Source organism: Nyctereutes procyonoides, unplaced genomic scaffold (genome assembly GCF_905146905.1).
Source record: "Nyctereutes procyonoides isolate TBG_1078 unplaced genomic scaffold, NYPRO_anot_genome, whole genome shotgun sequence".
NCBI classification, from domain to species: domain Eukaryota; kingdom Metazoa; phylum Chordata; class Mammalia; order Carnivora; family Canidae; genus Nyctereutes; species Nyctereutes procyonoides.
In genome coordinates this window covers 12,007,131-12,033,977 of record NW_026575042.1, presented here as the reverse complement: position 1 = coordinate 12,033,977, position 26,847 = coordinate 12,007,131, and the positions used below count along the sequence as shown (strand labels likewise).

General features: G+C 44.2%; 1 protein-coding gene across 4 annotated transcripts; it reads left to right on the top strand.

Moving 5' to 3' along the window:
- Positions 1–408: 408 nt before the first annotated feature.
- SEC22C (SEC22 homolog C, vesicle trafficking protein) lies at positions 409–24,877 on the top strand. 4 transcript variants are annotated; one of them, XM_055321629.1, is made up of 7 exons: positions 409–482; positions 8,000–8,208; positions 12,271–12,434; positions 14,339–14,518; positions 16,684–16,802; positions 17,973–18,038; positions 19,952–24,877. In XM_055321629.1, the coding sequence occupies exons 2-7, from the start codon at positions 8,027–8,029 to the stop codon at positions 20,150–20,152; spliced, it is 912 nt and encodes a 303-aa protein (XP_055177604.1). In that variant the 5' UTR covers positions 409–482; positions 8,000–8,026; the 3' UTR covers positions 20,153–24,877. The 4 variants fall into 4 exon arrangements, with proteins under 4 accessions (XP_055177604.1, XP_055177605.1, XP_055177608.1 ...); XM_055321630.1 differs by lacking the exon at positions 409–482 and adding an exon at positions 676–808; XM_055321633.1 differs by lacking the exon at positions 409–482 and adding an exon at positions 6,984–7,006.
- The last annotated feature ends 1,970 nt before the right edge of the window (positions 24,878–26,847 follow it).

The window sequence follows — 26,847 nt, the reverse complement described above, 5'->3', positions numbered from 1 at the left end:
CTAAACCGCTGAGCCACCCGGGCTGCCCTCTGCCCTCTCTTAACATAGTTTTTAGTGTCAGGAGTTCCTTCTGTGTCCCCAGTGCCTGGCATAGTGTCTGACACATAGCAGGTGCTCAAAATTTGTTGGAGGAAAACTAAATGGACGAATTCCGCTTCCCGGCAGGCAGCGGGCCCTGCATCTGTGGTATCTGTGAGCGCCTGCACCCCCAGACTGGGGTGTGTCCCTCCAGGGTCGGACTTCAGCACCTCATCCGAGGTGGCAGGAGGCCGTGCTCTTTGGTTTTGCCTATCTCGGGCTTCCCGCCCCGCCGCGCAGACAGCGGAACCCACAGCCGGGGCGTGTCGCGCAGTAACGCGGAACCTCCCTGCCTCGGCGCGTCAGTCGTGTACTCTACCCCGGCAGGAACCGAACTGAGACGGAGAAGTCTCCTGGCACCTCCGGACGTGGGAATTACAGGCCTGGACATGAAGCCCACACGGGTGAGAGCCAGGAGAAGGGACGCAGGTCGAGAGGCGCGCGCGCCGGGGTCGCAGCCCTTTAAGAACCCTCCGGTTCGGGACTCCGCGGGAGCGGGCGGGGAGAGCGCTCCGGGATTGGTCGGCTCGGGTGCGGGTGTCGCTTAGCAGCAGCGAATGGAGACTCAGGGCCTGCGCATGCGCACCTCCGCCTACCTGCGCCTGGGCCGCCAGTGACCTGGGCCGGGTCCGCCCGGTGGGCTGAGGTTGCGGAGGCGGCGGCGGGTGGCACTGCGGCGAGGCGGCGCGACCCGCGGGCGCCGACTCCCGGAGGCCGCCGTCCGGGCGAGGTGAGGGCTCGCGGGTGGAGCCGGGCGCCGCGGCCCGTTAGCCGAAAGCAGGCGGGGTCGGGTGTGGCGCAGGGCGGGCCTGGAGGTGGAGGCGGCCCCGGGCCCGCCCCACCCTCGGGCCGGGCTTGGCCCCACCTGGCTCCGTGGGGCTCGGCGGAGTCCTCTGTCCGCCAGGCTTCCCCCGGCCGGTCTGCCGACTCGGGGGCGGCCGAGGCGCGCGCCGGCAGGGACCCCGAGCTGACAGCTGCGCGCCGGTCGCTGCTCCCAGTGGGAGGAGAAGGGGTGTGTCCAGATGAGAGGGGGCGATCGTTTCCTTCATTGTCCACGAAGCCCCGGTCCGAGTACTGTTTAATTTTAAGAGCAAACTTTCCTTGGCATGCCGGAATTATACGGCTTGCGGTACCAGATCCTGGGCACACTGGACCAGTTTTCCGAACCTCAGGCATAGGGGGTGAGATGTACATTTGTGCCTACTACAGGCTTACCTCTGGACCTCCAGAGCCAGAAGGATGAAGCACTCCGGGGAAAATTAGTTTTTTCGTTTTCCTGTTTTGTTTTTTTGGAAATCAGAGCCACAAAAGAATATTCCCAGTTGGCGAAAAGTAATTGGTGAAATCTGTCACATGGTCAGAACAAAAAAATAAAGCTCAGACTGATGAATAAGGTAAATCCTGGTTAAGTTTTACAAAGGAATTCATCTCGAGAAAGGCAATTTTAGTGAAATTAAAATGCAAATAATTGAAAGTGGTTTAATACTGATATATAGAATTAAATCGATATAACGGTGTTTGCTCTGGAAAATACATTTTAGACAATGGTTCTTATAGCTCTGAGTGTTTGTGTTCACAACACAGAAGACATCTTGCAATGGAAAAGTTTTATTCTTAGAAGGAGACTCAGAAACCAGCTGCATTGGAAAGGTGATTGATGGTCGGAGAGGAAAACTGACTTACTTACTAAAAGTACCACGAGGAGTATGAACAGTTGTAAAAAAGTGTTCCTTTTTAAGAACCCTAGGCTTCTGTTCTATTAACAGGTCTCTGATTAGTTGAGTAGTGGTGCTCTAGGACAAAGAGAAAATAAAATAGCTGTAATCCCACAGATTGGGTTTAGAGAGGGAGAGTGTAATGAAAAGGTTACATAGGTTTTTGAATATTTTGAGTAAGGAACTTTGGGTTTGAATCCTGGCTCTATATCACTTATGCCTTGGGAGCTATAGTTTCCCCACCTGTCCAGTATAGATTATGCCTACTTCATAGATAGTTATAAGGAGTAAGTAACATTATCAGTTTAAAAGTTCTAGCACAGTGTCTTGCATATGAGTTGCTATCAAGTTCAGGCCTCTGCTCTTCTTAGCTCCTATGAAAGAGTTTGGCCTCTACCCACGCACCTCCACCCACTATCCCCAAGCAACATGGAACAAAGGAGCCTGAGCGATCTACAATTTGGGTAACCAGTTCTCAAGTCTTGTGGCTGAAGATGAATTCAATAAGGAGGACATAACTCAATTTTGTTTTCTATATTGTGTATTTGAGGAATGGGTAATATGCCTTATGGTGAGCACATATTTGAATATTTGTGTGCCAAATTAAACTTGTTTTGCTTGTTTATGCTACTATTTTGCAAGGCCCTGGTCACTTAATGCTGTTTTTCTCTCATGCTTTCTTTCTCTCTCTTTTGGAGAGAGGAGGGGGAGGCATATATGTGGTAGGGATTTGGGAGAGGGCTAAGTGTAAGACCGAGGGAAAAACAACAACAACGACAACAACAACATTGGGAAAAAGGGTGGCCTCCAGTTAGGCCCAAAGTCTTTGCTGATAGAATAGGGATAATCTATGACATGAGCAGTTTATAAATAGATGCTGAGCAGAGGATTTAGGAAATGGAAGAGGCAGATTAAGATACCATTTTTATAAAGCCTGGTAGTAACTCAGGTGCTGTATGTTTGATTACTAATTCAGTTTCTCCTTTTAAAAAAATTCTACTTCTATTAATTTTTTTTCTCTGCAAGTAGAAATTTATTGTGGAAAAATATTCGGAATATAGCAAGATCTGCAAACCCTCATTTCTTGGCTCAGTGGGCAAAAATAAGGCAGCTCTTAGGTCATTCATTCATTTACTTAGCAGTTTTTACTGAGGGCTTCCTCATGTGTGCCAGGCATGGTGTCAGGTTATGAGGTCCCACTGGCCTGTAGAAGGAGCAGGGAAGACATACTAGTGTCTCTGTGTGAATACTCTGAGGGTGCTTTTACCCTTGTATAATTGATAATTTTTTTCTATAATTGTGGCATGATTTTCCAGATTTATACCACTACTTCTTGTTTTTTATTTACTGTTTGTTTGTTTATTTATTTATTTATTATTTATTTATTTATTTATGAGAGACGCAGGGGGACAGCGATAGGCAGAGACACAGGCAGAGGGAGAAGCAGGCTGCATGCAGGGAGCCCGATGTGGGATCGATCCTGGGTCTCCAGGATCACGCCTTGGGCCGAAGGCAGGCACCAAACTGCTGAGCTACCTTGGGATCCCTGAGTACTTTTTTTCCGTTCATTTACTTTCAACCTACCTATATTATTATTAGTTTTATTAAGTTTGGCTATTGTGTTTGTTGGTATGGATTTACTTGGATTTATCCTTTTTGGAATTTTTTGTTTTTTAATTTTTTTATTTATTCATGATAGTCACAGAGAGAGAGAGAGAGGCAGAGACACAGGCAGAGGGAGAAGCAGGCTCTATGCACCGGGAGCCCGACGCGGGACTCGATCCCGGGTCTCCAGGATCGCGCCCTGGGCCAAAGGCAGGCGCCAAACCGCTGCACCACCCAGGGATCCCCTGGAATTTTTTTTTTAAGATTTTATTTATTTATCCACCAGAGACACACAGGGAGAGGCAGAGACACAGGCAGAAGGAGAAGCAGGCTGCCTGAAGGGAGCCCGACATAGGACCTGATCCTGGACCTCGGGATCACGACCTGAGCCAAAGGCAGATCCACTAAGCCACCCAGGCGTCCCTCCTTTTTGGGATTTATTCTGCTTTTTGAATCTGTTGGCCTGTCCTTGCCAAATATGGGAAGTTTTCAGACATTTCTTTGAATACTTTTTCAGTCTTTACCTCTTTCTCCTCTGCTTCAGTGACATGTATGTTAGATAATTTATTACTGTCCTACATTCCTGAGGCTCTGTATATTTTTCAATTTAATTTTCTCAGATTGTTCAAATTAAGTAATTTTTATGTTCTCTCTTCGTGCTTACTGATTTGATTCATTCTTCTGTTCCCGCCATTTGGCTGTTGCACTCATCTATTGAATTTTTTACTTCAGTTATTGTCTTTTTGAAAGTCTAAAGCTTCCAATTGGTTCTTTATGTCTTGTATTTCTTTGCTGAGACTTTTAATTTTTCATTTGTTTCAGGCATGTTTATAACTGCTCACTGAAGCATTTTTATGATGGTTACTTCAAAGTCTATCATCTTGGTGTTAGCATCAGTTGATGGTCTCTTTATATTCAAGCTGAGATTTTCCTGGTTCTTTGTATGACTGGTGAATTTTGATTGAAACCTGGACATTTTGTTATGAGACTGGATCTCATTTAGATCTTTTTTTTGGGGGGGGGGCTTTGTTGACATTGTGTTAGTAGGGGAAGTGGGAGTTGCTATCTCATTACTGCCAGGTGGGAGTAAAGTTCAGGTTTCCCAACTGGGCCTCTTTGGGCTTCCTGAAGGAGAGGGGCTGCTTATTATTGCTGGCCATAGGTAGGAATTCTGTCTCCTTAATGATACAAGGGGAGAGGTTGGCTCTTTGCTCCCAGTAGCTCCCTACCTGGTCTTCTCTGACACCCCAGCAGCATGGGGAATTGAGGAGGAGGGGACACGCCATTAATGCCAGGCAAGAGTAGAAGTCTGGGCTCTTAATTCAGCCTTTGTTGTGGATGTATGATGGCTGCAGGTTTTTCTGTGGTGTTTGGCTGGAGTAAAATGTTTTTGTCTGAAACTTTTCTGTTTTGCTAGGCTGCACGCATCCTTCCTGGTTCTTTGGCTAGAGAGAGAAGGCTTTATTTTTTTTCATTGTTGGGGCTTTTCTTTTTTTTGGTCTACATTCATTGGCATTTTTGATTGCCAGCTTCTCCAGCACCAAGACCAGGATATATGAGGCAAAAAGAAAACTGAGCAAGCTCACAGCTGTGTCATTCCTCAGGTCCCAAAGTCCCTAGCCAGTCTGCCTTCTTCTCTCCACCTTTCAAGTGTTTATGTTTATTTTATATATGATGTCTATAGTTTTTAGGACTATTAGTGAGAGTAGGAAAAAGTACTTAAACTCCACCATTTCAGAAGTCCTCAGTTCATTCTTTTTTGAGCAGCAGTCAGATCTCTTATCCAAGTATAGACCATCTCATCATAGCTCATAACCTGAATTTGCAAATGTCAGATTCCTACAGATCCTTACCAGGCACTGTGAAGATACAAAGATGAGACTCTCTTTGCATTAAGATTTTTCATGTTTTGGAATATAAAGTATATGTCACAAAGAAAAAGAAGCTGGTGTCTCTGTTCTTAGGCTCTTCCACAGCAGTGTATAAAATCCCCCCACCCTTCAGACAGCTACCATCCTGTACATTAACACACTCATACATGTACACAAATACAAGTAACATTTAATATCACGGCATCATAAAAATTTTAAAATATCTTAAATGGGTTTGGGTTTTACTAATTTGCAGTACTAGTAACTTGATAGAACTGACAGTTTTATTTATCTTGAATGCTATTGTTTGGGGAGAGGCAGGTTTCATCACCAAGAGGATCAAGTGGGTGAAGTAGAGAGCCTGGAGGGGATGTTTGGGTCTTTAGAGAGTGGTAGAACTGGTTCTTAGATTACTGTCACTTGGAAAGGTCACAGTTTTCCTTTTTACTGGTTTAACACAATAACCTGGCACATAGTAGATATTCTATAAAAAATAGCACTAGAGAGGGTTATTTGGGGATTGACAATTGGCATACGCGCCTACTTTCCCTTGAAGAGCATAGAATTTACTCAGCCTCCTAGAAAGTTTCTTATTTTGCCTTGAGGTGCTTCTGTCCTGCCTCTGACTCTCTTCATATCCCATTGATTCATTGGTGTGTGTCTCACTCTCCTTTTTAAGGTGGGGGTGGGGGGTAGAGAGTGATGAATGTCTTTTCATCTTGGCCTGACATTCATATTGAAGTTGTTCTTGTTCTTAACAAGTAGTGTTCTCAGAAACTTCTTCATTACAGGTATTCTTAAACACTTCTCTACATGCATTGCAGAATGTCTATAACTTTCATTCACTGAAATAACACTGTTCTCAGGAGAGCAAGCAAGTTGTGGATCTTGTTTCACCCCTAAGTCCTAGTCTCAAATTGATCTTATAGTCTTCCCCTGTCTCTATCAGGGCTTTGTGCCCGTAAATTTTTAAAAAATGCTTTCTAAATTAAATATTTTAAACATTCATGACAGTATACGAAGGTAATGAGATTAGCTTCCATACACTCCAGCCCCCGTGACCTCTTTGGTGCTGGAGGTCTCAGCATTGGCCAAGTAGCTGGTGTACAGCCCACAGGGCCTTCTGGCAGTTGGCCAGGCTCTGCCAGCGGTGCTAGGAACTTAGCAATTTTGTCTGTGGAGATATTTTTCCTGGGACTTTTCACATTTTTACTGCCCAGTGGAAGTGTGAGGAGATGGGACAAATGGGCTTTATAGGACCTGTTAGCTAGTAGACTCAAGTTTTCTTCTTGCCTTCTCCTTTTTTTTTTTTTACCACACCAATTTCTTCGTGGATAAAATGGGAATAGTTATTCATTTATCCATTCCAGATATGGTCTTTATTCTTAGAACTTATATTTAGGTAATGGAAATGATAAATTAGTAAAATAGAGAACAAAGAGGCTCTCTGAGAATTTAGAGGAGGTAGAAGTACTTCCGGCTGGACACACCTGGGAAGGTTTCATGGAAAGGAGGGACTGGAGACAGTCCTTAATGTGCATTTGGATATGGGATGGTCAGAGGAGTAGCAGACACAGGCAAAGAATACATAGAGGCACAGAGGTGAAGAGAAGTGTGCATCATAGGGGTTCCCCTTTCTTCCTATTTGTAGGAAATGAGAGGTCAAATGAGGTTACATCTTTGGAGTTCTTGGAACGAAAAGTCCACCAGTGGATGCACCTATTAACATCCTATCAGGTAGAGGACCTCAAAAACCCAATCTGTGAAACAGGATGCGGTGCACAGAGAGACCCATTAAAGCTGCAGTGACCACCTCACTAATTCCTGGTTGTGGGGCTGCCACAGCCTTCACATGTAGGGTACGCCCTGTGCCAGCACCTGCAGAGTTAACAGATGGGGCTCAAACCCAGCCAGGCTCTGCCAGCAGAACTGGTCCAGGCTGTTTCTACCGAGAGAAGCACCTTGTTCCGATTTGCCAAGGGCACCATGAAGGCTCAGAATCTGTTTCTTTTTGCTCCTTAACAGTGCCCACATGTCATGGCCAAATATTTAGTATCTTTATGTAATAGAATTTGCTAAATGACTTCCTTTAGCCATCTGCAGGGACTCAGTCATCATTTTGAAGACTGGCTTGGTATCAAACATTTGCAGAAATTCTAGAAGACCTACTACACTCTCTCAGCTCCATTTTTGCCTTCTGTTCTCTGTGCCAACAGCTTCAGGTTGGATGCTCAGAATCCTTCCACTGCAGGTGAGGATTAGACAGCTAAACTGCTCAAACCGTACCTCCCCAGGGTGACCTGAAGTGTACAGGTCACTGTGCATCCCTGCTGCTTCAGTGTCAGGTGCTTCCTTTCCCTTTAGGGCCATGTTGCTACCTGTGTCCTGGCTGCCCAATGTCTTTGCTGTTGCTCCTGAGCCTTTATGGTGCTGCTTCCTTGCTTCTCTATCCCATTCTCCCTCATTCTAGTTGATTTAATTCTGGAAAGAGAGGGACTTGTTAGAGAAGGGAAAGGGGAATACAGGTGAAGAAGAGACAGGAAGGAAAATGAAGGGAGAACGAGAGGGAGCAACTAACATAGCAGCAGAGGCCAGGAAAGTGATTCTACAGGCAACATTTGCAGTTCCAGTGCGAGTGAGGGTGAAACAAACAGAGTGACATTTCAAGGGCAGGGATGCCTCTGTCACCATCATCTGCCCTCAGTAACAAGATGACCTTGCTTTCCCCAGGTGTCCTCATGACTTCCCCTGCAGACCATGTCTATGATCCTTTTTGCCTGTGTGGTGAGGGTGAGGGATGGACTGCCCCTCTCAGCTTCCACTGACTTTTACCACACCCAGGATTTTCTGGAATGCAGGAGACGGCTCAAGACTTTAGCCTTGCGACTGGCCCAGTACCCAGGTCGAGGTTCTGCAGAAGGATGTGACTTCAATATACAGTAAGCAAGCATGTTCACTTTTGTAAACTTTGGTTTGCTTTTAACCATTATGTCAGGGTAACATGAGGCTGATCACACAGCATGCTGAGTGGGTCTACTGTCAGACAGTGGTCTGAGGTGGTATGTATTTATGGCCACAGAATCAAGGGAGCATGATTGTTCCACCCCTGCATGGAGCATGCTGCTCCCACTCCTGCCCTTCTGTTAGTGGAGTGCTCATTAGCATCAGGAGCCCTGGGTTCAATCAGTTTTTTTTTTTAAGATTTTATTTATTTATTTATTCATGAGAGACAGAGAGGCAGAGACATAGGTAGAGGGAGAAGCAGGCTCCCTGTGGGGAGCCCGATGCAGAACTCGATCCCAGGACCCCGGGATCATGCCCTGAGCCAAACCACTGAGCCACCCAGGTGTCCCTCAGTCAGTTTTCATGTGTTTAGTTTGATAGTTTATTCTATCAATATCTCTATCTTAGATGGAGCAGGGTAGAGTCTAGATTAAAAATCAGGGAAGGAAAAAGAGTGGGAAAGCCAAGAAAATAAAAGACTATGGTTCTTGCCTATAGTTTCTCTTTTATAAATTTTTCACTTTATAAAAAATTTTAGATTTTAAAACTTTTCTTTTTTTTTAAATTCTTATTTATTTATGATAGTCACAGAGAGAGAGAGAGGCAGAGACACAGGCAGAGGGAGAAGCAGGCTCCATGCAGGGAGCCCGATGTGGGATTCGATCCCGGGTCTCCAGGATCGCGCCCTGGGCCAAAGGCAGGCGCCAAACCGCTGCGCCACCCAGGGATCCCCTAAAACTTTTCTTATATAACAGGAGCAGGGGAATGAATAATGAGCACAATAGGTCCCTTTTTTGAAGGAACTCATGAGGGAGCAAGAGCAATATCTAACTAAATATAATACAGTGGGGAAAATGCTCCAGTGGAAATAGGAATCAAGTGGTTCCAATAATCCTAGTAATAGTGGCTAGTGTTGTTGAGTGTTTTCTATATGGCAGACATATGCTAAGCTCTTTATTGGCTTGTGAGGTGGGTAAGAGTATTCTACCCATTTTACAGAGGAGGAAAGTGAGGTTCAGGGATTTAGCTGAGGTTGTCCTGTTATTAAGTGGTAGGGCAGGCAGCTGGGCCCTGATGGTTGCTCTTCATGTGTTATACTGTTTCTTATTCTAGGACTTAGAGCAAGAAGCCATTCTATAGACGGTATCAGGGGTTAGGCAGGTTTTGAAATATCAAAATGGCTTGTCATAGATTTTACATCCTTGTTTTCCATTATTTAGGCCCTCACTGACCCAGTCCCCTTGAATGTACATTTTTAGTTGACCTGATAAGGTGGGGTCCTTTAAGGGGATTTCAGCCTGAGAATCAGAAAAACGAAAGGAGAAGTCCAGGCTTGGTGGTGTGGTCAGGTGAGAAGGGATGGGCCTAAGGGGGTGCCAGATGGTAAGTACATGCAGCTGTCACCCTGTGCTGCGGGCTCTGGGTGCTCAGGACCAAACACAGCTGTGTCTGCCTCCATTAGTGGCTCCTTTCTCTGGGTGCCTGAAACCACCTTCCTCGATGTCCCTTCCTCATTATGCTCTGATTATCTAACATCCTTTGGGAACTTGGTGCTGAGCTGCAAATTGGAAACCTTTCCTCTGATTAAAAAAAAAAAAAGGCTGTGACTTCAAATGAAATTCTGGGTGCTTCAATAGTTTTTTGAAAACTGGAATGTAGCTTTGTGCAGTGGCAGTATCATAGCCAATGAAAACTGGAATGTAAAATACTCTGTTCATTCATATTTTAGATGAAATATTCACAAATATTTCCCCCCGTTTACCATTAACAAATTAAAACAACAGAAATCGGGGATCCCTGGGTGCCTCAGTGGTTTAGCACCTGCCTTCTGCCCAGGGTGTGATCCTGGAGTCCTGGGATCGAGTCCTACATCAGGCTCCCTGCATGGAGCCTGCTTGTATCTCTGTCTCTGTCTCTGTCTCTCTCTCTCTCTCTCATGAATAAATACATCTTAAAAAAATAAAAATAAAACAACAGAAATTTATTCTCTCACAGTTCTGGAGGCCAGAAGTCTGAAATCAGGCAGGGCTGCACTCTCTTGAAGGCTCTAAAGAGGACCTTTCTCGTGCCTCTCCACTACCTCCTAGTGGCTGCTGGCAGTCCTAGTCATTCACAAGAGTTATCCAATCACTCACTGTCTTCTTGTTTACATGGCCTTCTACCCTGTATCTCTGTAATGAAATTTCACACCAGTCGTTGGATGGAGGCTACCCACATCTATTATAACCTTATTTTATCATTGTATCTGTAAAGACTATTTTTAAATAAGGTCATTTTCACAGGTACTGGGAGTTAGGACTTCAACATACCTTTCTGGGAGATGCACATCAGCCCTCAAATAGGGCTCCTCTTTGAAAAAGAAATGCCCTCATCCTAAAAAGACTTAAGCCCTCCTGGAAAGTTCCTCATATGAGGAGGTTATCCTTTTTTTTTTTCAATTGACAGAGTTTTTATATAGAGACTTCCAGTTATAAAAGGATGATAGAACAATATAACCTAAAAACTCTTTGCCAGAAACAGCCCGAAATGTAGGTAAATGTACATGAAAACTTGTTTTATTATATTTTGTTTTTTAAAGATTTTATTTATTTATTCATGGCAGACACAGAGAGGGAGAGAGAGGCAGAGACATAGGCAGAGGCATAGATGCAGGACTCGATCCCAGGACCCCGGGATCATGCCCTGAGCCAAAGGCAGATGCTCAACCACTGAGCCACCCAGGCAGCCCTGAAAAAGTGTTTTAAATGTGTAGCTGAGCTTGAAATGAATTCCCAAGGTGTCAGAAACGAGGGGAACAGGAAATCAGGGTGCTAAGCGTGCGAGCTGACACTGAGGCTCCTGGGTAATCAATGATGGTAAGCTCAGGGCTTGAGTTTCAGCACCCGTAAAGGGAGAGGTCTTTGAGCTTGTGTAGGGTGAGGTGTTGGGACAAGACCCATGCATGAAGAAGGGATTGTTGTCAGACGACAGCCCTGGTAGAAGGGTGATAGGTGAGAAATAGCTGCTCACCAGTACAGGAGTTACTCATCTCTACTTGGCTTTGAATGGGAAGGAAAAATAAAGTCTTATGTAAGAAACCAAACCCTACTTCTGTGCCTTATGTAGGATTGGAGTTTAAATTTATATTCCCCATGGTCTAGGAATTCCTAAACCAAGGTTCATTTATCAGTATTGGTTCCAGACTGATGTTACTCCTGGAGTAGCTGGCCAAAGCGAATGGAAAACCACTGTGGAAGGAGTGTGCCACAACTCAGTGCTTGAGAGATTCTTACAGGAAAAGAAAAGGTCCACACTGGTGCCCTCTCACCAAAAATTACAGAACACCAAAGGAGATATTCTACAATGAGTGGGAGTCCATAGACACCACAGAGAGAAGAACTCGAGTCCCCAGAACTTGAAATGATAGCACAATGACAGTCTGAAAAGCAGTCAATAAAGGAAAAAAACTGCATCAGTTTTATGAGACCAGAATAACCCCAATACCACAACCAGATGGAGACAGTAAAAGAAAGGAAAATTATAGGCCAATCTTACTTTGCAGAAACAGAAAAGTCCTAAATCAAACATTAGCAAACTAAATCCAGCAGTTGTGTGTATGTGAATATGTACAAACTTACCACCCAGAAGGCTTTATTTCAAGACTCCAGGATAATTTAACATTAGAAAGCTATTGATGTCGATTAAAGAAGAAAAATATTTTGCTCTATAGATTCAGTGAAGTCTGGGGCTATCCCTTCTTAGTGGAACGTGCATTTCTCATGCGGGAATCAAAAAGAGTGATCACGCACTAGCAGTGGCAAATAACTGCTGTTTTAGAGAAAGCACACAAAAGGCACAGTGCCAGGTAGGCCCGCTGAAGAGACACTATACATGCAGCAAATGGCTACAGGGCTGTTCAAGGCCAGGCAGGTGCCGGCGCAAGCATGCTGTGTCCGAGTATGGGGTGGGAGTACAGGGGTCTGCTCCCCGGTAATGGAGATGTTGCCCTTTTGTTTCAGTTTTTCTTCGTTGCGGGATGTGGCTTGCATGGCTATCTGCTCCCGCCAGTGTCCAGCAGCCATGGCCTTCTGTTTCCTGGAGACTGTGTGGTGGGAATTCACAGCTTCCTATGATACCACCTGTATTGGCCTAGCCTCCAGGCCATATGCCTTTCTCGAGTTTGGTTTGTAATCCTCTTTCTTACATATCATTCTCTCTTATGGCATTGTATGTGTAGGATTGATGGTTTAGATTTGGCTTTGACAATCAGGGCAAATCCTGGAGGTGCTATAACATGTCACTGGAGATCAACCTGGTACCCTGACATTTCATAGTGATTGAAGTGGCCCAGAAAGCTTCATAGTTTAGCACTGGCTTTCCATCTCCTCATAGACTGTGAGGCAGCATTGGGGAATGGTGAAACCTGTCTTGGTTATTCACCATAGTCCTCTGAAGCAGGGGTCAGCAAACCTGTGGTCCAAGGGCCAGCTGCCTGTTTTTGTAAATAAATTGGAATGCAGCCTACGCTCATTCTTTTATGGATCGCCTGTGGCTGCTTTGCCCTTCCGCAGAGTTGAGTAGCTGTGACAAAGACCATATGGGGTCTAGAAGCCAAAGATATTTACCTGGCTGTTTAAGAAGATTTGCCAACCCCTGCTCTAGAGAAGTATTACTCAAAAGGTGGTATGTGAACTTGTTCTTCTGTCATGAGGTAGGTACAGAAAAATGAGAATAATGTGTTTATTCATTCGTACAGTAATTTGGTATTCCTGCAGTTTTTTTATTGCATTTTATCAAAATATCTACAACCAATATTTTTACAACCATTTGGAAATAAGAAAAACTGGCCTTTCACTCAGAGGTCTGAGGCATACTGCTTTGGAAAAGGATAGGTTTTTTTCCTAGACCTTGCCAGAGAGGCCTTGTAGAGGCTCAGAGGCTTTAGAACACAGCCTGATAATTAATAGTGCATGCTCTGTTTTTCTCAGGCGAGTCAAGTCATTCTGAGCTCTTGGGAGAACAAGAGTTGAGGTGGGAGGTGGGGGGCATTCTGTGGTCTCTGTGTAAACAGCTGCTGTCTCAGCACTCGGTAGGTGCCAAGAAGTGTTGCCCCATGCGCTTTCTGGCCTGATTGCCAAAGCCCTCATACTTCCTCATGTGGTCCACTGGCTGATGCATTTCTTGGTCACCCAAAGGTGCTGGGAAAATCCCTGGCACACAGGCCTCTGCCTAGACCTGTAACACAGAGCAAACGTTCTCCCCAAGTCTCCCTGTGAGGCCTAGTTCACCACTGCTCTCAGCCCCACTTCCTCCTCCAAAGAGGGCATGCTAGCCCCAAACACCACAGCTGAGGCATCCCTTGACTACCAGTTGATAGCAGCTGCTGACTGTTCTTCCCTCCCCCCTTCCCTGGCTCTGCATGTACCTTCTAAAGTGGTGTGCTTGATTTGACAGCAGACCCTTCCCCAACATCATGTTTCCTCACTGCTGAGTGAGAGGCAAATATAATAATAGTAGCTGTTGTTATGTGTGCATTAGGCATTGTTTTGCTTTGCCAATATGTATGAAGCTGTACTTCAAATACTTATTAAAACTTGGTACTGGCTTAATACTAAGAAAAATAAAATAGCTAAAACCAATACCTTTCAAATATATCATCTTAGTTTGCACAATATATTCATATTTATTTATAATTTTTTTGTCACATGCCTTTTTTAGAGGTAATTAGCTCAAGAATAACTGTCTCCCCTTTCTAAGCTTTGGAACATTCTGTGAATTGCCCAGGATTGTACTATCAGTAGCGGCTAAGACTCAAGCCCCTATCCCTCGACTCCCTCATCACTGAGGTTCTGGAAAGCATTACTGCTTTCTCTGTAGACACTCACCTTTTAAGTATCATGCACTGAAGAGATTGATGAGACCAGTAACGTCATATAGTAATCATTTGACCTTTAGGTATACCTCAACACTCTCAGAATCTGGCTGACTTACCAGCTTTCTTAGAAATGTAAACTTCATTTTGCACATACTGTTCTATAATACCCATTCCGAAGCAAATGTTTAGCTTGGGTTGCTCTCTTTTTACAGACAGTGTCATTCAGAAAGTGAAGTGGCATTTTAACCATATAAGTTCCATTCAGATGGACAGCAGCTTAGAAAAAATTCAGGAGGAGCTGGAGTTCCAGCCTCCAGTAGTTCTCACTCTGGAGGACACAGATGTGGCAAATGGGATAATGAATGGTCACACACAGATACACTTGGAGCCTGGTAAGTGGTTTGCTGTGCTCTTGTGTCAATGAAAATGAGGTGACTTTAAGTATTTCAAATGGACATTGTTTTTTTTTTTTTTAATCAAGGAGGTGTTTTTTGAGGGTGGATGTTTATAAAATATGTGGGGAAAAATATGGACTGATCCTGTTTCCAGGTGACTGTCAAAAAACACTTTACTGTTATGATAGTGAGTTGATCAGGGGAAGGGGCAACTCTTATAATGAAATTCAGAAGAGTGACTTGGCAGATTGCTTAATCAGGATGAAGTCTCCTAAGTTTAAATATAAAACAGATGCATTCTGTTTTGCTGGAAGTCACTTACTAAACTGTAAGTACAGATTTGTACATGCTCTGTTTCTCTCCCTTTCCCTCTCTCTCCCTCCCCCACTTTCTATTTTTCCCTTTAACAGTGAGTCCTTATCTTATCACTTAGTGAAATACTGCAAATCTCCAATGAGAAACAAACCCCTGCCCTCCCTGACGGAGGGAAGGGCCTTGGGGATGAGAGTGGACAGGGTCAGAGCTAGAGTTCTAGTGCTGTCACTCTGGTTCTCCATGAGCTGTGGGGATGTCCCTCTATCCCTGTGGATTTCTGAGCTGAGTGCCCTGGCGTTCTGTGACTTAGTCTGGCATTAACATCATTAGCCACTAATAACAAAGCATGATTTTTTTGCATTCCTTGTTACAATTACACACAAACCAATTTTCCATGAAAGTGGTATTTATATTTTAAACATTCTGTAATGGTGTAAGAACTGAATCCTTCTTTGAAATAGTTATCTATACTATAACAGTCTCATTATTTTAACAGTTTTTATACTAAACTCATTGCTTGATCTTTAGAAGTGGTGTATTAAAATGTTCACATTTTTTACTTAACTTTGTGTTTTGATTTAATCTATTTCAACCAATACATTCCTGGATTGGCTCTCATGCCAATCAATAAGTTGTAGTTTATATTGGGGATCGATCGACTTAACTTTCATAGAAAGAAGAATGGGTAGTTGAGTGCCAAGCCGCTTCTTTTGCCTTATGTAAAGATGGGGTAACTTTATAATATGTATTTTGTTTTTTAACCACTTAGACAAGAGAAGCAAAATCCAGAAAATGTCAACTTGCTTATTTTTCTAGGACATTTTACTGTGATTTGACTCACCCTATTGTCCTGAGGCTAGAATCTTTACAGGTAGCATGTTCTGTTCTAACAGGAACTTTGATAGCTCAGTGGAAAGTCTAACACACTAACAATAGGCATCAGTTGGGTTGTGGCTAGATATTTATATGTGTGTGCATGTGTGTATGTGTATGTAGGAAATGTAAGGACCAGAAGGGATGATTGTAAAAGATCATAGTAAGAGAATGGGGGTGGGGGGTGGGAATCACATTTAATTGTGTGACCCAGAATCAGTCTCAGCAGGTATCTTTGAAGAGAGAATGATCATTTATTTGTTCTAGACTTCAGGAGACAGCTTATAGCTCAAATAATCAGTGGTTCCCTCCTCTTCCCAATTATTTTAGAATTTAAGAAACTGTGTTTGCTGTAGATTGCTCCAGAAGCACAGGAGACACTGAATACTGTCCTAGTTTAGAAGCTGAGAGTTGAAGTGTATGATAGAAATGCTGTCAGAGTTTGACAACCAATTTACAAATAAAGCCATAAATTGCTTTAAATCAGAATTTCTCAACCTAAGCCATATTGACGTTTTGTACTGGATAATCCTTCATTTCTGAGGGACTGTCTTGTGCATTTTAGGATGTGTAGAAGCCTTCATGACCTCTACCCAGTAGATGCAGTAATACCCTGTTCACCATTGTTGACAACCCAAAATGTCTCTAGGCATTGCCAGATGTCCACTGAGGGGCTAATCATTCATGGCTGAGAACCACTGCTTTAAATAGAAAGAAGATCAGGCCTTGAAAACCTGTGCTTACTCAGAGAAGGACCTCTTTCCGAAAGAACTCACTTAGGATTCCCAGATCCATTCTGTCCTTCATTTCTTGCCTTTTTTGCTAACAGCAGCTGCTTTTAATTAATATGTTTGTAATTCTGTGTTTATCATACTGAGCCTTTTATTAATGGAGGTCTAGTTCATGTCTCTGTTGATTTTTCTTTCATATAGAAATTATTTTCACTAGACACTTATTTTTTTTTAATTGTGAAGCTCCTAATTTTCGAATGGAACCGGTGACAGCCCTAGGCGTCCTCTCGCTTATTCTCAACATCATGTGTGCTGCTCTGAATCTCATTCGTGGGATTCACCTCGCAGAACATTCTTTACAGGTAATCTTTTTTATTATAGTTTAAATTGAAGGACCTATGATGGAAGAAACTGGTAGAGATACACTTTATAAGATTATTATGCACAAAGATTTCAAAAATTTTTCATTAAAATTCGATTTTTATGTTACAGTTTATTCTTTATAGTAGGTTGAACAGATATGAAACTTGCTCCTTTGTATCTGTTGTCCTAGAAGCCAAAGGGGCCTGCCGGAGGAGTGGGTGAGAAATAGTGAAATAACATGCGACAAGGACACCCGTGGGGCCCCAGGAATCACGCCAGGGGCCTAATTGCTCAAGAGCAAATTAGGTTCTCAGACCTTGAAGTTCAGGCTGTTTCTCCCTTAGGAAAAGTTGCCCCCTACTCTGATTTATATCACGCAGATGGCACTTTCCCTATGTCTTTGTCAGGGGACTCTAGCACGAGGAAGTTGATTTGCCAGCCTGCTCCAATCAAAGCAGCTTTCTGTTTCAGTGGTTTTAAAATATATTTTTAAAAATTTTCAAGTACTTAAAAACTCTTAAGTATAGAATCATTGTGGGCATAAACAGATAGATGGTGCTTTTAAAAATAGAGCCATAAGGCTCACACCTACAACTGTGATTGCTAAGGTCTGAAACACAACTGCTGTTGAGTCTCAGGAGACTTGTGTAGACTGACCTGTGTGGAGTGTGTTACCACATCCTGTCTTTAGCCAATGTGTGCTGTGGTTCCCACTCTTATTTTTTATGATTATTCACACCCAGATACTTACCAAGTGTCTGTATGTACTAGAACAGATGTCTGGCCCACAGGAGGGTAAAGTAGAGTGTGGTGACATCACTAGGAAGGTAGCAGTATCTAGGAGGTGGGCAGAATTAGGGAAGGTGAAGTGAAGTGCTGACAGATGAGTAGGATTTTAAGAGGTAGTTGTGTTCAGGGGCATTCCAGTTTGGGGCTTAGCTCAGATCCACGGGGACACGAGGGTGTGTGGTGTGTGGTGTGTCCAGGCTGTTGAAACAGTTGCCTGCCAACTCCCCATTCTGGTATATAAACAGGGAGTTAGGCCTCCCCAGCCAGGGGTTTTGTATTATCAACCATACCAGAGCGAATGAGGTGCAAAGCGCTTCACCTCCTAGTGTTTCTTTTCATCTGAATATTCATTTTCTTTTTGTTTCCTCTGTCTGTTTTAGGTTGCCCACGAGGAAATTGGAAATATCTTGGCTTTTCTTATTCCTTTTTTAGCCTGTATTTTCCAGGTGGGTGAAACATTGATATTTTGGTGAGTGGGTTGAACCCCATGGCCTTATTTTGTTCTTCTGTTGGAACCCTCAACATGTTTCTGGATGTGGTTTTGTTCCACCAAGGCATGCCATGGACAATGCCACAGCCTTATTGGAAGGACCTTAGGCCCAATCTGCCTAGTCATCTCATTTTACAGAGGAAGAACATTGGGCTCAGAAAGAGAAAGCCACTTGCCCTAGGCCACAGAGCCTTTGACAATGGCTGAAAAGAATCCAGGAATTTGGACTCAACTCCCAAGAAGGGAGGGATGTGATTACTGTGGGGATTGAGTTGGGCCTGACTAATGTGAGGCAAGGTCTTACCTATTGTCAGGGCAGTCCAAGTATAGAAACATCCTCCTGCAGAAGTAACAACTATTTATATGTGCTTTTTTAAAAGAACAGGACTAGGTTAAAAGAATATTTTTTAATAGTGATGTCATTTGATTCAAATCTGTCCTTAGGAACTGAGACAAACATTACAACATTAACTAGTGGGCTTTGATTATTACTTAGTTATTTTCAAATAAGCTGCATACTTACGGGGCTTTTGAATCCCCTATAGGCAGAGTTAATTCTGGTAAAAAAAACTTTACTGTAATTTTCTTTCCTCATCCTCCTCAGAGGCTAGGATTTTAGGGCTTTCTCTACATTCTTAAGCCTTTTTTTTTCTTCTTTCAATTAAAATTTCTGTTTTCAGGGCGCTTCCTCTCTCTTCCATATCCATCCTAGAATGGTCTATTTTTTTTTTTTTTTTGTAAGAATGATATGATTGCGCAAAAAGAAATTGTCAACCCAGGACTGAAAATGCACTCATTTTTGAGAAAACAAGTTTCCAGAACCTTTGGTATTGCCATTTGAGGGGCCCTAGAGCCCGTATTTCAGGGCCGTGGGGGTCTTACCCCTTGGCCTCTGTTCCCTCAACTGCATTCGTACTTGGATAGCTCTTTCAGTGGGGAACTCTCTCCTACTCATTGGAGCCTGAACCTTTGTTGAATTGCTCTGTGTTTTGAGAACGTGCTTGTTTTTTTTCTCAAGACTGAACCAAAAAGCTACTTTTTTCCTTTTGCAGAACAAGACTGACCCCTTTTCTTATGATAACCCTATACTAAATGTTGGTCACTCTCCCAGCTATGAGACTTTTCCTGGTGTCAGAGATGTTTTTAAAGACATGATAAGGAGGATGTCTAGGGAACACTGGTTCCTGATGTAGTTGTAACTCAGGAAAAACAAATAGTAAAAGCCTGGGCCCTTTCACTGGCTTACCTGCTTGTCCTGACGCCTCTGAAAGAAGAATCCGGCCAGAGGCCCATAAGTCTTTTTTTTTTTTTTAATTTTTTTTAGGCCCATTAGTCTTATTGGAGTGTATGCCCTGGCTCTCTTTCCCTTAGCTGCATCTCTTCTTTCTCCACACCCCACAACTAGGGCATTTCTGTCTGTATTTCTTAATTTTTTTTTAAGATTTTATTTATTTGAGAGAGAGAGAATGCATGAGCAGGGTGAGGGACAGAGAGAAGGGAGAAGCAGACTCCCCCCCCCCTGAGCAGGGAGCCCAATGCAGGGCTTGACCCTAGGACCCAGTGATCATGACCTGAGCCAAAGGCAGATGCTTAACTGACTGAACCACCCAGGAGCCCCCTATCTTAAGTGTTTTAAAGAGTATCTTGTTCTCATTCCTCCTGTGACATCTGTTTCACTTTTCTTCTCTCTTCTGAATCTCCACTTTCATCCAGTGATTAACAGCACTTTACCCAGCATGTCCAGGCTCCATTGTAATGAATTCGGTTTAATAAGCTAATGTGCTTGCAGGTGTAAGACGTGAATCTTGTATCCGACCTATGGCCATTTTGTCATCTCTGATTGGATTGTCTCTCATGATGTCGTTTCAGTGTTATTTGTACCTGTTCTATAGTCCAGCTAGGACTATGAAGGTGGTGCTGCTGCTGCTCTTTATCTGCCTGGGCAACATATACCTGCATGGGCTGAGGAACCTCTGGCAAATCCTCTTCCACATAGGAGTGGCTTTTCTGTCTTCGTATCAGATACTGACCAGGCAGCTTCAGGAGAAGCAGGCTGACTGTGGAGTTTGAAGGCGACACTGTGTGATTGATGGATCTTTTGGCTTTCTTAGGAGGGTCATCTGTATTTCCCTTCTGGCTTCTCAACCTCACCTCAAGTTTCCACCCTTGAAGTTCCCTTCAACCAAACCTGGCTGAGACCGAAAGTTGGGGATTTTTAACAGGTGCAGTAGAAGGCACAAGGTGGCTTGATTTCCCAGTCCTGGTTTTGTGCTGAGCGTTACTGCAGAATCTCCAGGTCAGCACATCTTAGGACAGCAGAACCTGGGGACTCACTCACAAGGAGCATTATGGAAAGATCAAAACGGAATTGTTTTGGTCTTTTAAACCGAATGATGCAATAAACCACTAGATTCATTAACACTAGTTTTAGTAACTGGCAGTTGTCTCTGAGGAATCACTTTAAAACCCATATCAGCTTTTCAGTCTAAATGCGACTTGGTTTTTTGTAGAGGGTCAATACAGGGTGAATTAAAAATTTTAAAATATGGTTCAGAAATATAAGCTAGATCAATTTTGTTTACATTTTTTGATAACTTAGGTCTGATATGATACCTTTAGAATATTTAAATATATTTTGGATATAAATTGAACTTATCTTCATTTAGGGAAAGGACAAACTTAAGCTGAGAAAATGGTTAAGAAAAATGAGTTTATTTAATTTATATATAACTTTTTATGGTGGTGGGGCCGCGTGGGTACAGAAATGTTTTGTATTTATTTGCAGGGTATATCTGAACATCTTAAAAATTGAGTAACCAGTGCTACTGGATCATAGCTTATGAGCATGAGCATGAGCTTAAAAACCTGAGAATTTCAGGATTCTCTGCAGTGGGCCACAGACTGGAGTAGGTGAATCACATGGATTCACATACTGGTATTTTACAGATGCAGGTGGTATTAAAAAAAAAAAAAAGCTGTTGTCATCAGCCTTGTATATGGCAGCTGAGTGCCTGTCATTTTAATGATGATCAATGCCTGACCTGTGTACCTGTTCTAGAAAGCCCTCCCAAATTAATTGCTTTCTGCACCTTTCCCATTCATCTTAATTAGATTGAGGGCCTCATTCTTTATGAACAGGAGTTAAGTAGGTGTTAACTTTTTTAAAGTTTCCTAAAGATATAATTATCTCTGTGCTCTGCGAAGTTGCTTTTCTTCTCCCGTTGTCAAAATAGTTGATTGATCACAGCTTTCCAAAATGTGGCTCTGAGTAAGATCTCTTAGGTCTCCAGAAATTTCAGCCTGGGTTGTCCAGTAGCATTCAGGAGGCCATATTACAAGTTTGCCCTTTGGATTCTTCTTGGTTGGAATTTGAATAGCTCAACCACAATTGCATGGGGTATCAGGTTGAATTATGTGGTCTTGATAAATTAAAAAATCTGCTTTGATAGCTTTTATTTTATTTTATTTTATTTTTTTTTGATAGCTTTTAAAAGTTGAAAACCATAGCAAGAGTTATTATGTGGGGAAAGCAAGAATATAATTTTAGGGAATTCAGTTGTACTTGATTGTTATTGTTAGCGCCTTGCTATTGAGCTACCTTGATGTCACTTTAAGAAAAACAAGTATATGTGACTGGAAACTGTTGGGAAAATGTTGCCACAGTCATTTCATTTTCTTACAACTTTCTGTTTTCAATCAAATGAAACATCTGGATGTGAAAGGTATATTGGCAGCATCCTCAGATGTCAAGTTCACAGTTGTCTCTCCTTTTATCCTGCACCTGCATAATTTTCTGCACACCCAACAGGTGAATCTAAAGGTTTTCTGGGACATAATTTTGAAGAGACGGTAAAATAGAATGGTTAGCCAAGGACTTTAAAAGTTGATAAGAGCAGCTTACAAGTGAATTGTGGTTTTTTGGGGTTTTTTTGAGCCCGAGTGTTATTGATATCGCCGTGTTGCCCTGTATCCCCAGATGCTCATGTTCTTGGGGTCTGAGCCTGTGATCCACATTCAGCAGGCAGTAGAGAACCATACCTGAAAAGGAGTCCCTCCTGGCCGATGCTTCCTGCACTGGTGGGATGTTTCTACACTTGGTTGAATGTGGTTTTCATCCATAAACATCTACATTGATTGAATTTTGCAAACAAAAGGGAAAAGGTGCATTAGACAAACAGTACCAAATAGTGACCACATACACATTGTTTATCTAGAATCCAGCTTGAAAGAAGCCTCAGCTCACTGGAGGAAGAGACAAGTGATAGGAAAGAAGTTCTGGGGATATTGTCCAAGGGAAATCCCAGGCTTGGGGTTGACCTGTTCAGGCCTGGAGTTTTGTGGCTCCCTGTGTAATATCATCCTTGTTGCCAGAAAGCTGGCCTCCCATCGCAGGAGTCATCCTCACTACCCCACAGACTCACTGTTCTAGCACTTTGTTTTCTCAGTGATATCATGCTACTTGTCCAGCTGACCTCACAGGGATAGATCTGGGAATAGATGAAATAATGTTGAAAACAAACCTTCCAAGTGCCTTCTGCGATCAGATGCTGCAAGATCTTGAACATTGGAGTACATTATTCCCATCGATTGTATCAGGCTGGGAATGTGGCTCAGTGCTCTTGACCAGGGTTTCCCAACCAAGGGGCCAAGACCAGAAGGGTTCTCCCTTCCCCAAGCATGCTGGTCAAAGAAACATGCAGACTCTGGTTTTCATTTCCCTGGGCTAGTCCTACTGCGATGAGGGTCATTCCTGATTTCTTTTTCCTGGGTGGAGACAATCAGGGGCGTGTTGGGGGTGGCACTTCTCAGTATGGAGGCCCCATTGCTGGCAGCAGAAGGAATGTGACCGAAGGCCCCTGGTTTTGCTTCTCAGGCCTGCACCCCTGTTAGCGAACTCTGTTGTAGGCACTGTGAAGCAAAGCCCACCATTTTCAAAGTTCTTTAAGGGGTGGGAAAAAGGGCATCAAGAGATGAAAACATTCAATCTCATTTCTGTCACCTCACCTTGAGCTCCTCGTTCTTTTCCTAGGTGCTTCCCATTCTCTAGGACTCCTCTGCCTCTCCCCATGTCTGTCCCACACATTCCAGCCCTGGAGGCAGAGGCTGAAACTGGAATCTCCGGAGGGATGAGAAGGCCACCTTTACTTGTAGCTGATGGGGTGCGTGCAGGAGCTTCAGAGTGGGAACAGATGGCTTGAGGCCCAGCCCCTTTCCTCTGTTCCCCCAGGAACTTCAACACACACTTAGGAGTCTGTGCTCAGAGAGGAATGGCACTTTGGTGGTCAGCACCGCTCAGAGTCAGTGGTGATAGCCAGCAGGACTGGCTGTTTGGGGCGCAGCGAGCGGGGCACAAGTGAGTGGCAAAGCCGGGGGCCGTCAAGTGGCTGCCCCTTGGCAGCTGGGGCAGTTGGGGCCGCATACTGCACCCTCATCCAGGGCCGCTGCGGGCTGTTCCTTGAAGGAGTCAACCTCTCACTGTAACGTGCAGGTATGCGCACACAGCAGCGCAGGTGAGGACCAGCAAGCATGGCAGTGTTTGCAGGGGATCAGATGCACGCCCCTTGTTCTGGTGTTGCTCACATTCCAAATGTTCCTACTCAGAATCTGCCCAGGTACAGAGAAGCTCTGCTGTGTGCTCTGTTAATTGTGGAGGAAGAGAGAGTAGATGTGCCCTGGAGAGATGGAGGAGGCCTGGGGTTCGGCTTGACCCTGAGCTAGGGGTCCTGTGCCACTGTGGGCCAGTCCGGCCCAGGGGCCCTAGTGTCCTCACTTGGCAAGTGGTGGCCATAAGCTGCCTCCCCATCATGCTGTCATGAAGATAAAAGCCTGGTGGAGGAGGACTCGGAGTGAATCCCTCGTTCATGTGCAGGTAGAGAAAGGCTTTCATCCGATGCAAGGAAATTCATGCTCTAGGCAGCACAGTGTAGCCATGTCTTCCAGCTTTTACAAAAAGGGGGCATTTTCTTGACACTGCAATGTAAACAGACTCATTCTTTCACTTTCAAAGGCCATGTGGCCTCTGTTTCCCCTCCTTTAACCTGCCTCTTGCTCTCCAGTCACAGAGCTCTTGGTACTGTTGGCGTTGGGCCCTTCAGGATCCAGGGAGGCCAGTTCTGCTGGTTGGACCAAACCTCAAGGGCCCTCCCTGACCCACATGAGGAGAGCTCTGATCCTCCCATCTGGGAGCAGTGATGTCAGACCTCTGTTGCTGGGGAGACGTCTTGGCAGGGAACCTGTGGAAAAAGGCTTGTCAGTAATATCTGGGAATGGCCGGATATGGAAACATCTGCCCGTGTGTACCGACGACAGAGCTGCTGTCCACAAGCGCCTTTTATTTAGGATAAAATGATCAAATCCATTGTTCTTCTAACCTGTGCTTGGTACATATGAGCTTCTTTAACCCTTATGTGATTCTGGGGTTACTTCAGAAGTATTATTTAATGGATTATTCCTATGACTTGACCCCCCAGAATTCGGTTTTATTTAATAGACTTTTCTACTAAGAGTATAAAGACTGAGGCTGATGTAGCCAGGGCAAAACCATTTATTTCACATATTCATTCTGGATGCTTGCTGTCCATGTTGTACTAGCTTCTTACTGTTTTCATGTAATAAGAAAGATCTATTTTGAATAAACAACGGGTATGTTTTAACAAACTCTCACGCAGTCCTAAGGCCTAAACTTGTGTTAATGTATGTAAAGAATATTGTATAGCCATTTATATACTATGTATATATACGTTAAATAAGGTGGCTTCAGAAGTGAGAGGAGAATAAATCTAAGGTGCTTATTAACTTGCGTGTATGCGTGTCAAAAATTCTGAGTGACAGGTCTGTTTCGCTAGAGGCCGTGATGTGGGCATGGCATAACGGAGGGGGGATGTTGAGAGAAGTGGAATTCAGGTCCTCCTGTCCAATGTCCAGACAGGCGCACCGCCTCAGTGCTTAGCACTAATCCCTAGACTCTGGAATACAGTCATGGGTCCGGGAAAGACCTTGGGAAAGCCAACTTAGCAGTCACACAGTCACAGAGCAGCCCTGGGGGCAGGGAGGCCTGCCTTCCTTGCAAGCTCTGCTCCTGCTGATGTATATGCCTGTGAGCCAGCACTTACCCTGCTCTAGCCTCTGAGCTCTGTGTCCCATTTAGTTTTCATCTCCCAGGACAGCGCCCTGCCACAAAATGGCCAGCAGGAGGCGCAGCCACCAGCCAGTGGTCAGGCTCCGGCCCAGGGGACTGCACCCTTTTGCAGAGGACCTTTCTACAGCAGCTGTCCCAATTCCCAGAAAGGAAACACACACACCGGCCTCTCCTGCCCGTATCCTAAACACACAGGGGGAAGGCATGCTCCAAGCTTTTCTCCACCATCTGTCCTGAGCAAAAAACTTTGGGGAGAGGGCAAAAGCTTCCAAAATAAAAACTAAGTTCTCAGGTTCTGGGATTTGGGAGTTGACAGAGCCTTTGGACACCACATGGTTCAACCCCCCTGTTGCTCGAGAGGGGAAGCTGAGGCCTGTCTCAGGGAGCCAGTGACTGTGCAGCCGCTGTCCCCTGGGCTGGGAAGAAGGTACTGTATGCATCAGTAGCACCGCCAAGAGGAATAGGGGATCTTGGCCCATGAAAGATCCCCTTTCTGTGCCAGGAGGGCTGGGTGCCAGTTCAGGCTGATGAATTGCCTTCCTTTTTCTTGGGCTCTCCCTGCTAATGGGGCCAGGGAGCAGGAGTGCTGTGTGACAACTGCCAAACATCCTTGAGTAGTGCCAGTGGAGGAGTGAGGCTCAGAGGGGAAAGGGGCCCCCCTGGGTGCAGCTGGCAAGGTGGTTCTGCAGTCAGCTCTCAGATGTGACTGGGTTGGATGTGCGAGGCAAAAACTCTAAAGTTCAATTGAAGAACAGGAAAGAAAGTATCTTTGTGATCTAGGATGGAAAAGTGCTCTTAAATAAAAATGTTAGTGGAGCAACCCTGAGGCAAAATGATTGATGAACTTCACTATGTGCAAATAAGGATGTCCTGAGCAAAGTTAAACGAACGGGAGATCTTTAGAATGTCTGAAACCAAGAGGGATTACTATATCAGCAATTCTTGTAAGTCAACAAGAAAGACAGCGACCTCAGTAAAAGAATGAGCAATTTGCAGGAGAGAAAACCCAAAAAGCTAATATGCATAAGAAGGTGTTTAAATTCATTAGAAAAGACCCAGAGAAATACATATTAAAACAACAGCAAGATATCACCTTATGCATATTAGTTTGGCAAAACTTAGCTGGATGGCACCAAGTGTTGGAGCATGTGAGAAGATATAGGACTTCATGCATGGGCAGTCTGAAGGGCAACCCCACAATCATGGGATGTACTGTGCCCTCCCCCAAATGCATATGTTGAAGTCCTGACCCCCACCCCAATACCTCAGAATGTCTGCATTTGGAGATAGGGAGAAGGTGGTCATCTGCAAGCCAAGGAAAGAAGCCTAGAAGAAGCCAACCCTGCCAATACTGAGATCTCAGCCTTCCAGCCTCCAGACCGTGAGAAAATAAATCTGTTATTTAGAGGTACCTGGGTGGCTCAGTTAAACATCCGGCTCTTGGTTTTAGCTTAGGTCATGATCCCAGGGTCGTGAGATCGAGTCCCATGTGGGGCTCCTCTGTGGAGTCTGCTTGAGATTCTCTTTCTGCCTGTTCTGCTTCTGCTCTCTCAAAATAAATAAATCTTTTTAAAAAACTTCTGTTGTTTAATCCACCCAGTTTGTGGTACTGGGACGTGGTGGCCCT